The following is a 12,128-nucleotide window of genomic DNA, read 5'->3' as shown; positions in this document are numbered from 1 at the left end:
TGATTGTTAGCATAATTTATGCAGTGCAGTATATTCCTTATACAGTATCAACCAAGGAAAATAACTGTTTCCATTTTGTGTCTCTGGAGTGTCCTCTTACCCAGGGTGATGCCATTGGGCCAGACGATATTGTCCGTTACCAAGGCGATGCGGTCGGCTCCATTCAACCCGCTCTTCTCAATCTTGGCCTTGTTGCCCCAGTCAGTCCAGTACATGAAGCTAGAAACCAAATGATACATAACAATTTGAACCACAAGCCTGCATAATTACTGGAAAGTTGCAGTCGATCCCGTTAAAAAATAACTTTCAGTAACCGAGAGTCATTAAAGTTGTTTTCTTTAGCATGTGTATATCATTCCCCCCACCCTCGATCCCATTAAAAAGTAACTTTCAGTAACCGAGAGCCATTAAAAGTTTTTATTTTTTTTATATATCAAGCCCCCCCCTTTTCTCCCCAATTGTACTTCTCCCCCTGCTGTCTGCCGATCAGGGGAGAATTGTAGGTTAGCACATGCCTCCTCTGATACATGGTTACCCCTTGGTTCCCCTCCCCCCTGACCGACCAGAGAAGGCGCTAATGCAGCGACCAGGACACATACCCTTAATCTGACTTCCCACCCGCAGACACGGCCAATTGTGCCTGTATGGACACCCAACCCGACCAAGCCAAAGGTAACACGGGGGCTCGAACCTGTGACCCTTGTGTTGGTAGGCAGGGAATCTAGCGCTGCACTACCCGGATGCCCCAGAGAGTTATTAAAGTCATCTGTCATTAGAGACATCTGTCCGTGTAGGACACCTTACTCACTTATTCACTGGGTCCACTGCAATGGCTCTCGGCTTCTCCAGGCCGTCTGTGATCAGCGTCTTCCTCTTACTGCCGTCCGTCGTTGCCACGGAGATAGTCTTCATGCCGCTGTCAGTCCAGTAGATGTTGCCATGGATCCAGTCTACGGCGATGCCCTCGGGCATTTCAATCTTGCTGTCAATTACCACCGCGTGGTGAGAGGAGTTACCAGCCACGTCCATCTTGGACCTGAGGGAGTTAAAGAGTAAAAGGAAGGTAAGCAAAATGACGATGCAGAGTATGGCGTGATGGAGATGGAGGGATCAGTGAGGTTTCACAGTGTTATTAACCTGTAGATCTTCTTCAGGGAGAGGTCAGACCAGAAGATGATCTTGCTCGGCATGTCCAAGTCCACAGTTGCCACGTTCTTCAGCTGGGGGATCACACGGACGTACTCCCTGCGGTCCACCGTCATCTTCCTCACCTCGTGTTTGTTGGTGAAGAACAGGTAGGGGACGGTGCCTGGAGGAGAGAAGTGGAGCGGTTACTGTCAAGCGTTGCTTTTTCAAATAGCGCGGGAGATTTTACGGTGTTCGCACATTTCTCCGACGATGCTATGTAGTGTTCATGTGTTTCAAAATAGTTTGTAGATGTTACAAAGCACTTTACACTTTAAAAGAAGAAGAAGGTTGTCTGCAAATACAAACGATACCTGATTCAGCCTTGCAGGTCTTGGTGACTGGGTCGATGTCGTAGCCTGTCTCACAGTCGCACTTGTAGCTGCCAGGCAGGTTGATACAGATCTGACTGCACGTGTCTGGGTCAGCGCATTCGTCAATGTCTGCCGGGTGGGGGAGGAAGGGGTCAACGGTTAAACGAGAGTGGCAGCAAAAAAGACATTTTGTGTCACTTTCTTTCCTTAACTTCCCATATTGTCTTGGTGGCGGGTGAAGGACATTTTCTCGCAAAAGTCAAGTTTTCCTATGCCGGTTTCCTAAAATACTTGTCAGGACCCAAAGCTGGATGCTGGCCTACTTCTAAAACCTCGTCATTAGTTTGGGTCCCAGGGTGAGCCTGAATTCCTCCTCAATCTGTTTTTAGATCCTTCAAATGAGTAACGTTCAAACGAGGACACAATGCAAGCGCTGCGTGAGGAGCGCTCCTCTCACCTTCACAGGTTTTCTTGTCCACCTTCAGGCCGTATCCAGCGGGGCAGGAGCAATTGTAGCCGATCTTCAGGTCTTCACAGGTGTGGGAGCAGCCTCCGTTTCGACTCAAACACTCGTTGTTGCCTGTTGGGCAGCCAGATACCAAGAGTATGACATGACAGTCTTTTTCCTTATAGGAGCTCAGATCGGCAGTGAACTCACTCATTCTAACCACAAACTACCTTGGCCAGTCAGCCCCGGCTACTTGGGTGGCTGCTGTCCCGCTCATATTTTCCTAGCTAACATGTGGCCTCCTCTCAGCAATGTTATGTTGGAACAGGAGCTGAGAGTATTCCCAAACAAAGCTTCCTGACTCAATGTGTTTTGGCTGTGGGCAAAACAGAGATCGGGGGCGTCACAGGAAAACGCCCGGTACCAGGAAGGAAAAAGTGTCATTTCACTCACCGCACTCCTTGATTGGTTCGTCTGACCGGTCCCTGCAGTCCTTCTCTTTGTTGCACACCTTCTCCATGCTGATACACTCCCCACTGCGGCACTTGAACATGGTGGGGCCTTCACACACGTTTACTGGGGAGAAGAGCAGGGGAATAGAACTCGATTAGACGGATGAACTGTCGTCTGACCACGAGAGAAAGAATTGATGACACACTGGCATCTTAGGGCCTGTGACAAAACATCTTAATCTTCTGAAAATAGTTGAAGAAGATGTGCTTATTTGAATGTTATACTTCTAAAAGCAACATTCAGAGAAAACCACCCTAAAGGTTGCTGAACCGGTATTTAGTGATCCTAAAACTGTTATATTGAGTGCCTTCTTCAACAACTAAACTTGCGTAATATGAGGGGGGGGGAGGGGGCTTTGATCTTGATGTGTGTAATTTCAGGGTTGCCTACTTGTTACGTCTTTCACCAGACCGCGTCTCATATAACAGAGTTAATTGTAAGTCAAGTTTATTTGTTAATTGCGTGGGGGCGAAACTAATGTGGCTCCCAGAGAGGAGGTGCGACTGGCCCTGAGAGTCACCTTTGTGGCAGCCGATCTCGTCGCTGAGGTCCCTGCAGTCGTACTCTTTGTCACACTGGCGGCTGCCATGGATACATTTTCCGTCGTTACACTGAAACTCGTCCGGGCGGCAAGTCGCACGACCTAGAAAGTAAGACAAATGCATGAGAAGGAGATGGACAGAGAGCACGACAGAAGAGAAAGGGGGGAGGAGAGTGAGAGAGCAGGGCAGGATGTGTGCAACAGTGAGATCACTGGCGGCTGATTCATTCCATTCCTTGTGGTGTTATTGATCACTGAGTTAGTGCAGGTGGTTGGTTATTTTGTATCCATTTGAATTCAAGTGACGATACATCTCCGAGGAGCTTAACCGTTAGAGAAAGAGATGACGAAAGAAATGAGAGAGGAGAGTATAAAATTAGGGATGCACGATATATCGGCAATCATATCGGTATCGGCCGATGTTAGTCATTTTTTAACATATCGGCATCGGTCCGATGTTGCAATGTTAATATCGGTTATCGGTATCAGCCAAATTCTTCACATTGAGATGAAATAATGCCGTAAATCTATGATTTATGGGCTTTTACAAATGTTTTTGAAATAAAGAAATGCATTACTTTTTCAAATTCAGTGTTTACATGTGTTTTTCAGTATGTACAAAATTGTATTATCATAGAAATGTGTTTTTATACAGATCATATCGACATCGGTAAATATCGGTTATCGGCCATAACAGCAATGTTAATATCGGTTATCGGCATCGGCCAAAATTTTCATATCGGTGCATCCCTATATAAAATGTCCCGAAAAAGGCAGACGACTCACTGCAGTTGTCCTCGTCCGATCGGTCCCGGCAGTCCGGGTCGCCGTCGCAGAGCCAGCTAGCGTGGATGCACTCGCCGCTGCCGCAGTGGAACATTTTGGCTGCGCAGGGCGCCGCCGTTTTCTCCGCCAGCCGTCCGGCGCAGTTCTGCGGCCACTCGTCGGAGCCGTCGGCGCAGTCCCGGTCGCCGTCGCACGCCCACAGGCCCGGCACGCACACCGTGTTGTTGCACTGGAAGGCGTTGGGGCCGCAGGTGGCCTTGGGGCAGGAGGCCTCGTCCGAGCGGTCCAGGCAGTCGTTGTCCTTGTCGCACACGAACGCGGTGGAGATGCACTGGCCGTTGGCGCAGCGGAACTCCTCGGCCGTGCATTGCTTGGCCACTGTGGGCGAGAGAGGGGGGAGGGAAGAAGGGTTCAAATGTGCAGGCGAGGAAAGGATCAAAAGCTTGGGAAAAGGAGTTGAGAAGTTGAGATTGTTTGTTGTAATCATAACTTTAGGTTTGCTTTTAGAATCACGAAATCACTGGGAATCAAAAGGTAATTAATTCCCTTGGTTATGCTGCTCTGCACATGACAGACTAACACATGGAAGACGAATATGACTAAGGTGGCTTGGGATGGCAAAACTTACTTCAAGTACCGGTATACTTATCAAGATAGTGAAATTAATGAAGTTACTAGGTTATGATATGAGTTTTCTTTCTAGAAATGTTCTGAGTTTAATCTCAGAAATGTTTTACCATTGTTTATTTATTGTTCTCGACAAGGGGAATAAAAAAAAGCCTCCCACTGTCTTACCACAGCTCTGTTCATCGGCTCCGTTCTGACAGTCAGCGGCCCCGTCGCAGCGCCAGCCGGATGGCACACACTGGTGCCGCGGAGCGCCGCAGTCGAACTCCGACGGCAGGCAGGTCTTGGCCTCTGAGGACGGAAACAGGAAGCAGACAAGAGGCAGTTAGAGACAGCTCAGTCTGCATGTGTTCTCACATACTGACAGAGAGAAGAAGCCTATGTTGGCAGGGGCCAATCATTTTAGAGCGTATATATAAAATGTATCAATCATTTACTAACACACACTAACTGCTACTGTGTCGTTATTGTCTTTTGCCCGTCGGCTGGTGTAACTTTGGTGGATGATATTTACTTTATGGGCAATACAGGTGAAGAAAGTCACGCTTGCAAAAGGGTTCTTCGTTTCTTTTATTTGAGTTTTTGTATTTTGTTTTGTTTGTTTTGTATTTCTGTGTTTATATTTTCTGATATTCATCTGTATTCCAATTTGATTGGTCTCTAGGCCATTATATCAATACACTTCTCTGCGGGGTGATAGAATGATTTACCACAGCTTTCCGGCAGTTCGTCGGTCCCGTCGCCGCAGTCGTCCCTTCCATCACACATCCATTTGCTGGTGATACATTTCCCGTTCCCACACCTAAACTGCCTGGACGTGCACGTAGCTGCTGCGTCTGTGAATGAAGGAAAGCAAAGACTTGATTCAGCAGGGCGTCTCTCTCTCTCTCACACACACGCACGCACGCACGCACGCACGCACGCACGCACACACACACGCACGCACACACACACAGTAATCTTATCTTACAGTGACCTCCACCCACAACATTCACATTCAGATCAGCAAGCTGGATATACAGTACACTTTACATACTGCTCTCAATTGTGTGCACCAGTAAGCTACCGTGACCTTAGGTCAACACAAGAAAAGGGATATCCTGGTGCTGTTAATATTCAACTGGTCATTATTGCACACAGAAAGAAATCTATAACAGTACAGGCTGTGAAGATAAAGAAATCTATAACAGTACAGGCTGTAAAGATAAAGAAATCTATAACAGTACAGGCTGTGAAGATAAAGAAATCTATAACAGTACAGGCTGTAAAGATAAAGGTTACTGACGGTGTCGAAAAACACAGCTTTTACACCTTGTTTCACTCCGCGGGTGATTAACAAATTACGATAACACATATGTGGGGTTCCCGGACTTGTGCGGCAGGAAGGTGAGCCAACGATACAGGAAGCGCTTCCCTCGTGGGACCAGCACACACACACACACACACACACACACACACACACACACACACGCACGCACACACACGCGCGCACGTACAACTACATTATGCATAAATCTCCACTTGTCAGCCAAGACGACACACTTAGCGCTTATTCCGTTTGTCTTTTTATTACGCGTTTTATTGTGTGCTTTTATTGTTGACCCTGTCTGCAACTAATTCCCCTTACGGGGCCAATAAAGTTTGAACTGAATTCATATCGGTAGCTTGTTTAACCGCATGTGCTGTACATTCCCCCCAACTGTAGTAACACCATCAACCACACGACGCCTACGTCTTGCAGCACAGCAGCACGACGGGGTTTAGGGTCGCGCCATAATTCACACACTTCTCTTATTTGTAGCAGCAGCAGCTTCCCCGCAAGCTCTTTGTGGTCTAACGGTCTGAGGAGATGTGTGACCTTGCAGTTTTGTGGTTTAACAGTTTGAGGAGATGGCGACCTCAGATCGACCCCGGGCCTCTACAGTATTTCAGGCTGCAGAGTCTCGTGCTCGGACTTCATAGCTCTCTGAACCCCCGGGCCGGGGTCAAAGCTCAGAGGCCATCGGCGTGAAGGTGTGAGAGCGCGCGCTCCGTCATCGCCGCACACGAGCGCGAGACATCCTCCGTCGAGTCTCCTCCTGTGGCCTCGACGTGGCAGATCATCATCAGACCCTGTCCCTTTAAGACAATGACATGGGAGGAGTTGAACAATCACACCACCAGTTGCTCATTGGTCCCAGAGTGGCATTCCTCCTAAGAGCATCACCACACAGTGACCCACGCTGACAGATGGAGGCGGGGACTCCAAACACAAGCAAGTCTGTCAGCAGCACTGACACACACACACACACACACACACACACACACACACACACACACACACACACACACACACACACACACACACACACCTCTGGCCAAATACAGTAGTGGAGGATGCTTTCTCAATCCTTGGCATGTCACCAAGGCAGGGTCACCTCCCTCCAACACAAGTACGCAGTAGTTTACTGTCTGTATCCCATCTTGAGTTATCGTTGGCCAGGTTTGGTTTTGTCAATTGGTGGTAAGAGCGATTATGAGAAAAACTTTGGCTGCTCTGCAAATACTCTGCCTTCTATACACTCATGTATCCAAGGAAACCACTAGCATACACACACACACACACACACACACACACACACACACACACACACACACACACACACACACACACACACACAGACGCTTCCAGTTGGGGTTCCAGGAATAGAGTTTCCCCAACATCGTCCAGCTGTTCCTGGACGCAGCGAATTGAGGAGGCGGGCCCACTGCTGCTAGCCTGGGACTTTAGAAAGTGAAAAGTGAGACTCCCCCCCCCCCCCCCCCCTCCTCCTCTGTCTGTCTGAAAGTCCTTCATTCATTCCACTGGTGAGAGTGGGAGGGAAAGTGGGTCAAATACTGCTGCTGCCTGACCTCCACCCCCCCCCCCCTCCCACACTCACACACACACACACACACACACCTCCCGAAAGGGGGGGGGCAGTGTAAACTCAGTCAAATGTTTTCATTTTGCCGCTGCTAATCTTCTCCACCGCGTCGACAACTGGGTCACGAGCCTCCCAGGAACGACTGTTGGGTGACAGACAGGCAGGAGGATCAGTGAAGTTTCCTCCAATGCTTTCCAACTGAAAGGTGCCGACTCAAATCTCTCCCTGGCTGATGATAAAGACTGACTCAAGTCTCTCCCTGGCTGATGATAAAGACTGACTCAAGTCTCTCCCTGGCTGATGATAAAGACTGACTCAAGTCTCTCCCTGGCTGATGATAAAGACTGACTCAAGTCTCTCCCTGGCTGATGATAAAGACTGTCTCAAGTCTCTCCCTGGCTGATGATAAAGACTGACTCAAGTCTCTCCCTGGCTGATGATAAAGACTGTCTCAAGTCTCTCCCTGGCTGATGATAAAGACTGTCTCAAATCTCTCCCTGGCTGATGATAAAGACTGACTCAAGTCTCTCCCTGGCTGATGATAAAGACTGACTCAAGTCTCTCCCTGGCTGATGATAAAGACTGTCTCAAGTCTCTCCCTGGCTGATGATAAAGACTGTCTCAAATCTCTCCCTGGCTGATGATAAAGACTGACTCAAGTCTCTCCCTGGCTGATGATAAAGACTGACTCAAGTCTCTCCCTGGCTGATGATAAAGACTGTCTCAAGTCTCTCCCTGGCTGATGATAAAGACTGACTCAAGTCTCTCCCTGGCTGATGATAAAGACTGTCTCAAGTCTCTCCCTGGCTGATGATAAAGACTGACTCAAGTCTCTCCCTGGCTGATGATAAAGACTGACTCAAGTCTCTCCCTGGCTGATGATAAAGACTGTCTCAAGTCTCTCCCTGGCTGATGATAAAATCTGACTCAAGTCTCTCCCTGGCTGATGATAAAGACTGTCTCAAGTCTCTCCCTGACTGATGATAAAGACTGACTCAAGTCTCTCCCTGGCTGATGATAAAGACTGTCTCAAGTCTCTCCCTGGCTGATGATAAAGACTGTCTCACGTCTCTCCCTGGCTGATGATAAAGACTGTCTCAAGTCTCTCCCTGGCTGATGATAAAGACTGGCTCAAGTTTCTCCCTGGCTGATGATAAAGACTGACTCAAGTCTCTCCCTGGCTGATGATAAAGACTGACTCAAGTCTCTCCCTGGCTGATGATAAAGACTGACTCAAGTCTCTCCCTGGCTGATGATAAAGACTGACTCAAGTCTCTCCCTGGCTGATGATAAAGACTGACTCAAGTCTCTCCCTGGCTGATGATAAAGACTGTCTCAAGCTTATTTCCAGTGCACTTTTTGGCCTCATCCACTGTACTGAGACACATTCCACTGGAAAGCAAACGAGCTGCTCAGTAATTCCATTGAGTTGAACTTGTTGTCATTCGGACACATTTGTATGGTTCCTTGCTATTCACCTTATTCTTTGCCCACACATGGACGCTTCAGCATTACGTCATTTCGTAATAGTATTTCCGTTTTGACTTGCCAAAAACCCCGCAGGCAAAATGGCCGCGCACACTCCCCTCCTAAAGTGGTAAAATTACTCCCCCATAAACTAACATATCTTGGCCAATACGTATGTAACATACAAAATAAAACAACCCGTACTATCTTAATTTTAAGTAGAATGCAGAGGACATGTAACTGTTTAGTTAAACTTGGAATATATTCCAGGAATATTGTGCTCTAAAGATGACATTAGTGGAGTCGAGGCTGTTTCGTCCTGAAACCCACATAGGTTGCGCCAGCCGTAACCTATGTGCGATTCGAAATAACGCATCCGAGATAGAAACGTTATGAATATAGCCACGTTATAAACAACAAACTAACGCTGGTGATCCGTATGGAAACAGTGTTACTCGAAATGGTTAAAAGTTATATCAATCGAATTTGGTCATTCAGTGGCATTTTACTGCCATATAACATAACTAACTAGCGGCTAATATTAGCCACAGAAGGCAACAGCGCTGAACCGGAAGAACAAATACGTTTGCGTTGAACGCGGAAGAGAGAAAAAGTGGGCGTGGTGAATAAGGTGAATACTCTGAAAATGAAGTCACATGAAGGCCTCCTGCAAATCTGCAGCTGAGACAGCTCAGCTGCTCACTAAACACAAGCGTGACATGCGTGACGTGACATTTACTAGAAGAGCTACTTCCCACTGCATCTTCATTCAGAGAGAGGAACATGCTTAGATAAGACCTCTGCAGAAGTTGTGCTGCGCGTGGTGTGCACTGTGCATATATACGCAGATGATGTAGATTACAGAGACTTGAGTATAGAGACACAAGACCACACATCCTGACCGGCAGGTCGAGCTCAAGGCAAGCACAAAGTGGATCAATGCAATTAGCTTTTACTTCTGAGAATCGTCATTCAGACGCTATTTATACCCCACAGTCTGCACCTAAAACCCAGCACCCTGTCCTGCCAATACACTGCCATGTAAGGCCATCCGACTGCTGGGAGAGAACCTACATTACTCTCTCTCTCTCTCTCTCTCTCTCTCACACACACACACACACACACACACACACACACACACACACACACACACAGACGACTGTCTAGCCTCACGTCCAAACGTAGCAGAGGAAAGGGATGCTTGCTTGACAGACAGTGTAAACCGGCAGAGTGAACGGCGGATTCTTTGAAGAGGTTTGACGAGTCGTCGTCGTCTCGACGTCGCATCATCGCATGACAACAACAACCCTCCTCTCTGTGACAACGTGAGACGTTCTTCGCTTGGAGGAAACAATGCATTCCTGTCTTTTGATTGGCAAACTGGCACAATACAGAATACACACCACGTGTGTCCTCTGCACAGAGTCAGTCACGGCACAAAGCGTGATGGAGGAGAGGTGTGTTGAGTTACTCAGAAGAACAAACAAGACTCAGCTTCTATACCCACCCACAGTGAATGAGTAACCAGGAGGATGTACGTGCATTTAGGACTGGCTTATGCTTTACCTGACATATTATCTGGGTTTGTAGCGGTTCAGTAAATCTGCCAGTACCGTATGTAGATGATGCATTTGGGCTTGGAGTTCACTGGGTGCAGCGGGTCTCTCTACAGTATTCATAGTATTCTGATGATGTCACAACACAAGCCTTTTTCCTACCAATATGGCGCTACAATACACACAGCTCATTGGCTGTTTGTGCCACTTGATTGTAATCACCTGTTAATTGATCACAATCACCTGTTGTTTTCCTACCAAAATGGCCGTGTGGTGATGTAACAGAATACTATCAATACTGTGGACCAACGAGGTTTGATTCCCAGACGCCAGGAACTTTGGACTTGCTCTAACCATCTGTGCACCACCGTGCCTGGAAAGTGAACGCACGTTTTCGAATCGCAGACCAGACCAGCAGGTCGCCATCTAGTGCAGACGACTCAAACTGCTGCAGCTTGGCTTTCAATTCTTTCCACTTTCCACCAGCCTCCTGTTGCTCAATGTGCTGCTCACTACCTAGTCAATGTGCTGCTCACTACCTAGTCAATGTGCTGCTCACTACCTAGTCAATGTGCTGCTCAGCTCACTACCTAGTCAATGTGCTGCTCACTACCTAGTCAATGTGCTGCTCACTACCTAGTCAATGTGCTGCTCAGCTCACTACCTAGTCAATGTGCTGCTCACTACCTAGTCAATGTGCTGCTCACTACCTAGTCAATGTGCTGCTCAGCTCACTACCTAGTCAATGTGCTGCTCAGCTCACTACCTAGTCAATGTGCTGCTCAGCTCACTACCTAGTCACAATCAATGTGCTGCTCAGCTCACTACCTAGTCACAATCAATGTGCTGCTCACTACCTAGTCACAATCAATGTGCTGCTCACTACCTAGTCACAATCAATGTGCTGCTCACTACCTAGTCACAATCAATGTGCTGCTCACTACCTAGTCACAATCAATGTGCTGCTCACTACCTAGTCACAATCAATGTGCTGCTCACTACCTAGTCACAATCAATGTGCTGCTCACTACCTAGTCAGAATCAAGGATGCAAAGCGCTGCGAGTGAAATCCATTTGCATGGAAACACACACAGTATGGTAGAGATACAGAGAGGCAGCTCCACAGCGAGTGGTTCAAGTCTCATCTGAAGTGAGTGAAAGCAGCCAGTCCCCCACACAGAAAGAAACCGAGCTGTGGTTTTACTACAGTAGGTTATAGAGTGCACGCCTGCACCTCGTTTGAGAAGCAGCTAAACATGAAGAGGTGATGCTGAACAGACCGCAGCCAGGAGCATGCTGCTGTCTGACACCCTGATCACACACACACGCACTTGCGCACACGCGCATGCACTGATCAGTGCATGCTGTCAAATTCTTATATCGTGCTACTTGCTGCATTTTAGACACAAAATGGCTGATTTGGGTGGGATGTGAAATAGGCTATATTTGTGGTACTCAATAGCGACTTTATAGTGAAGCAGATTTGAGAGGGAGAGCCGTGGACTGGAGAGAAAAAACTAGACCAAAGTTCTAATCTGAAAATCTCTCATCAGAGAGTTGAGATTATTGGAGGATTATTGCAGCAGCTGGCAGAGCGAGGTTGAAGGCAGGTTAATTCTCAGCACATTGACGGCCTTAAGGGCATTATGTTCACTCCTTCAACAAACGTGTTTTTTTTTTTTGCCTCACAATAATGGCACATTGTAAAGATACGTGTAAATCTTTACATTCCTCAGGCCTATGCATGTGACATGTGCGTGTGACAGGTCCAGGGATAGACTGGCA

General features: G+C 47.7%; 1 protein-coding gene across 1 annotated transcript in view; it reads right to left on the bottom strand.

The window, feature by feature from the left end:
- Positions 1 to 100: 100 nt before the first annotated feature.
- Positions 101 to 12,128, bottom strand: part of LOC310771818 (low-density lipoprotein receptor-like) — a gene marked incomplete at its 3' end in the record, with an annotated part of 13,226 nt that continues 1,198 nt past the window's right edge. The window contains exons 2-11 of the mRNA XM_083664333.1: positions 5,125 to 5,250; positions 4,583 to 4,705; positions 3,788 to 4,165; positions 2,981 to 3,103; positions 2,401 to 2,523; positions 1,957 to 2,079; positions 1,500 to 1,628; positions 1,138 to 1,309; positions 809 to 1,036; positions 101 to 219 (exon numbers count right to left, since the gene is read on the bottom strand). Of these exons, the coding sequence (XP_083520459.1) occupies positions 101 to 219; positions 809 to 1,036; positions 1,138 to 1,309; positions 1,500 to 1,628; positions 1,957 to 2,079; positions 2,401 to 2,523; positions 2,981 to 3,103; positions 3,788 to 4,165; positions 4,583 to 4,705; positions 5,125 to 5,250 (1,644 nt within the window). The remainder of the gene's footprint in view (positions 220 to 808; positions 1,037 to 1,137; positions 1,310 to 1,499; positions 1,629 to 1,956; positions 2,080 to 2,400; positions 2,524 to 2,980; positions 3,104 to 3,787; positions 4,166 to 4,582; positions 4,706 to 5,124; positions 5,251 to 12,128) is intronic.

Source organism: Poromitra crassiceps, assembly GCF_964638095.1.
Source record: "Poromitra crassiceps genome assembly, contig: HAP1_SCAFFOLD_1315, whole genome shotgun sequence".
In the NCBI taxonomy this organism is placed as follows: domain Eukaryota; kingdom Metazoa; phylum Chordata; class Actinopteri; order Beryciformes; family Melamphaidae; genus Poromitra; species Poromitra crassiceps.
Note: the sequence above shows the minus strand (reverse complement) of the source record. Positions and strands in the feature narration are given on the sequence as shown.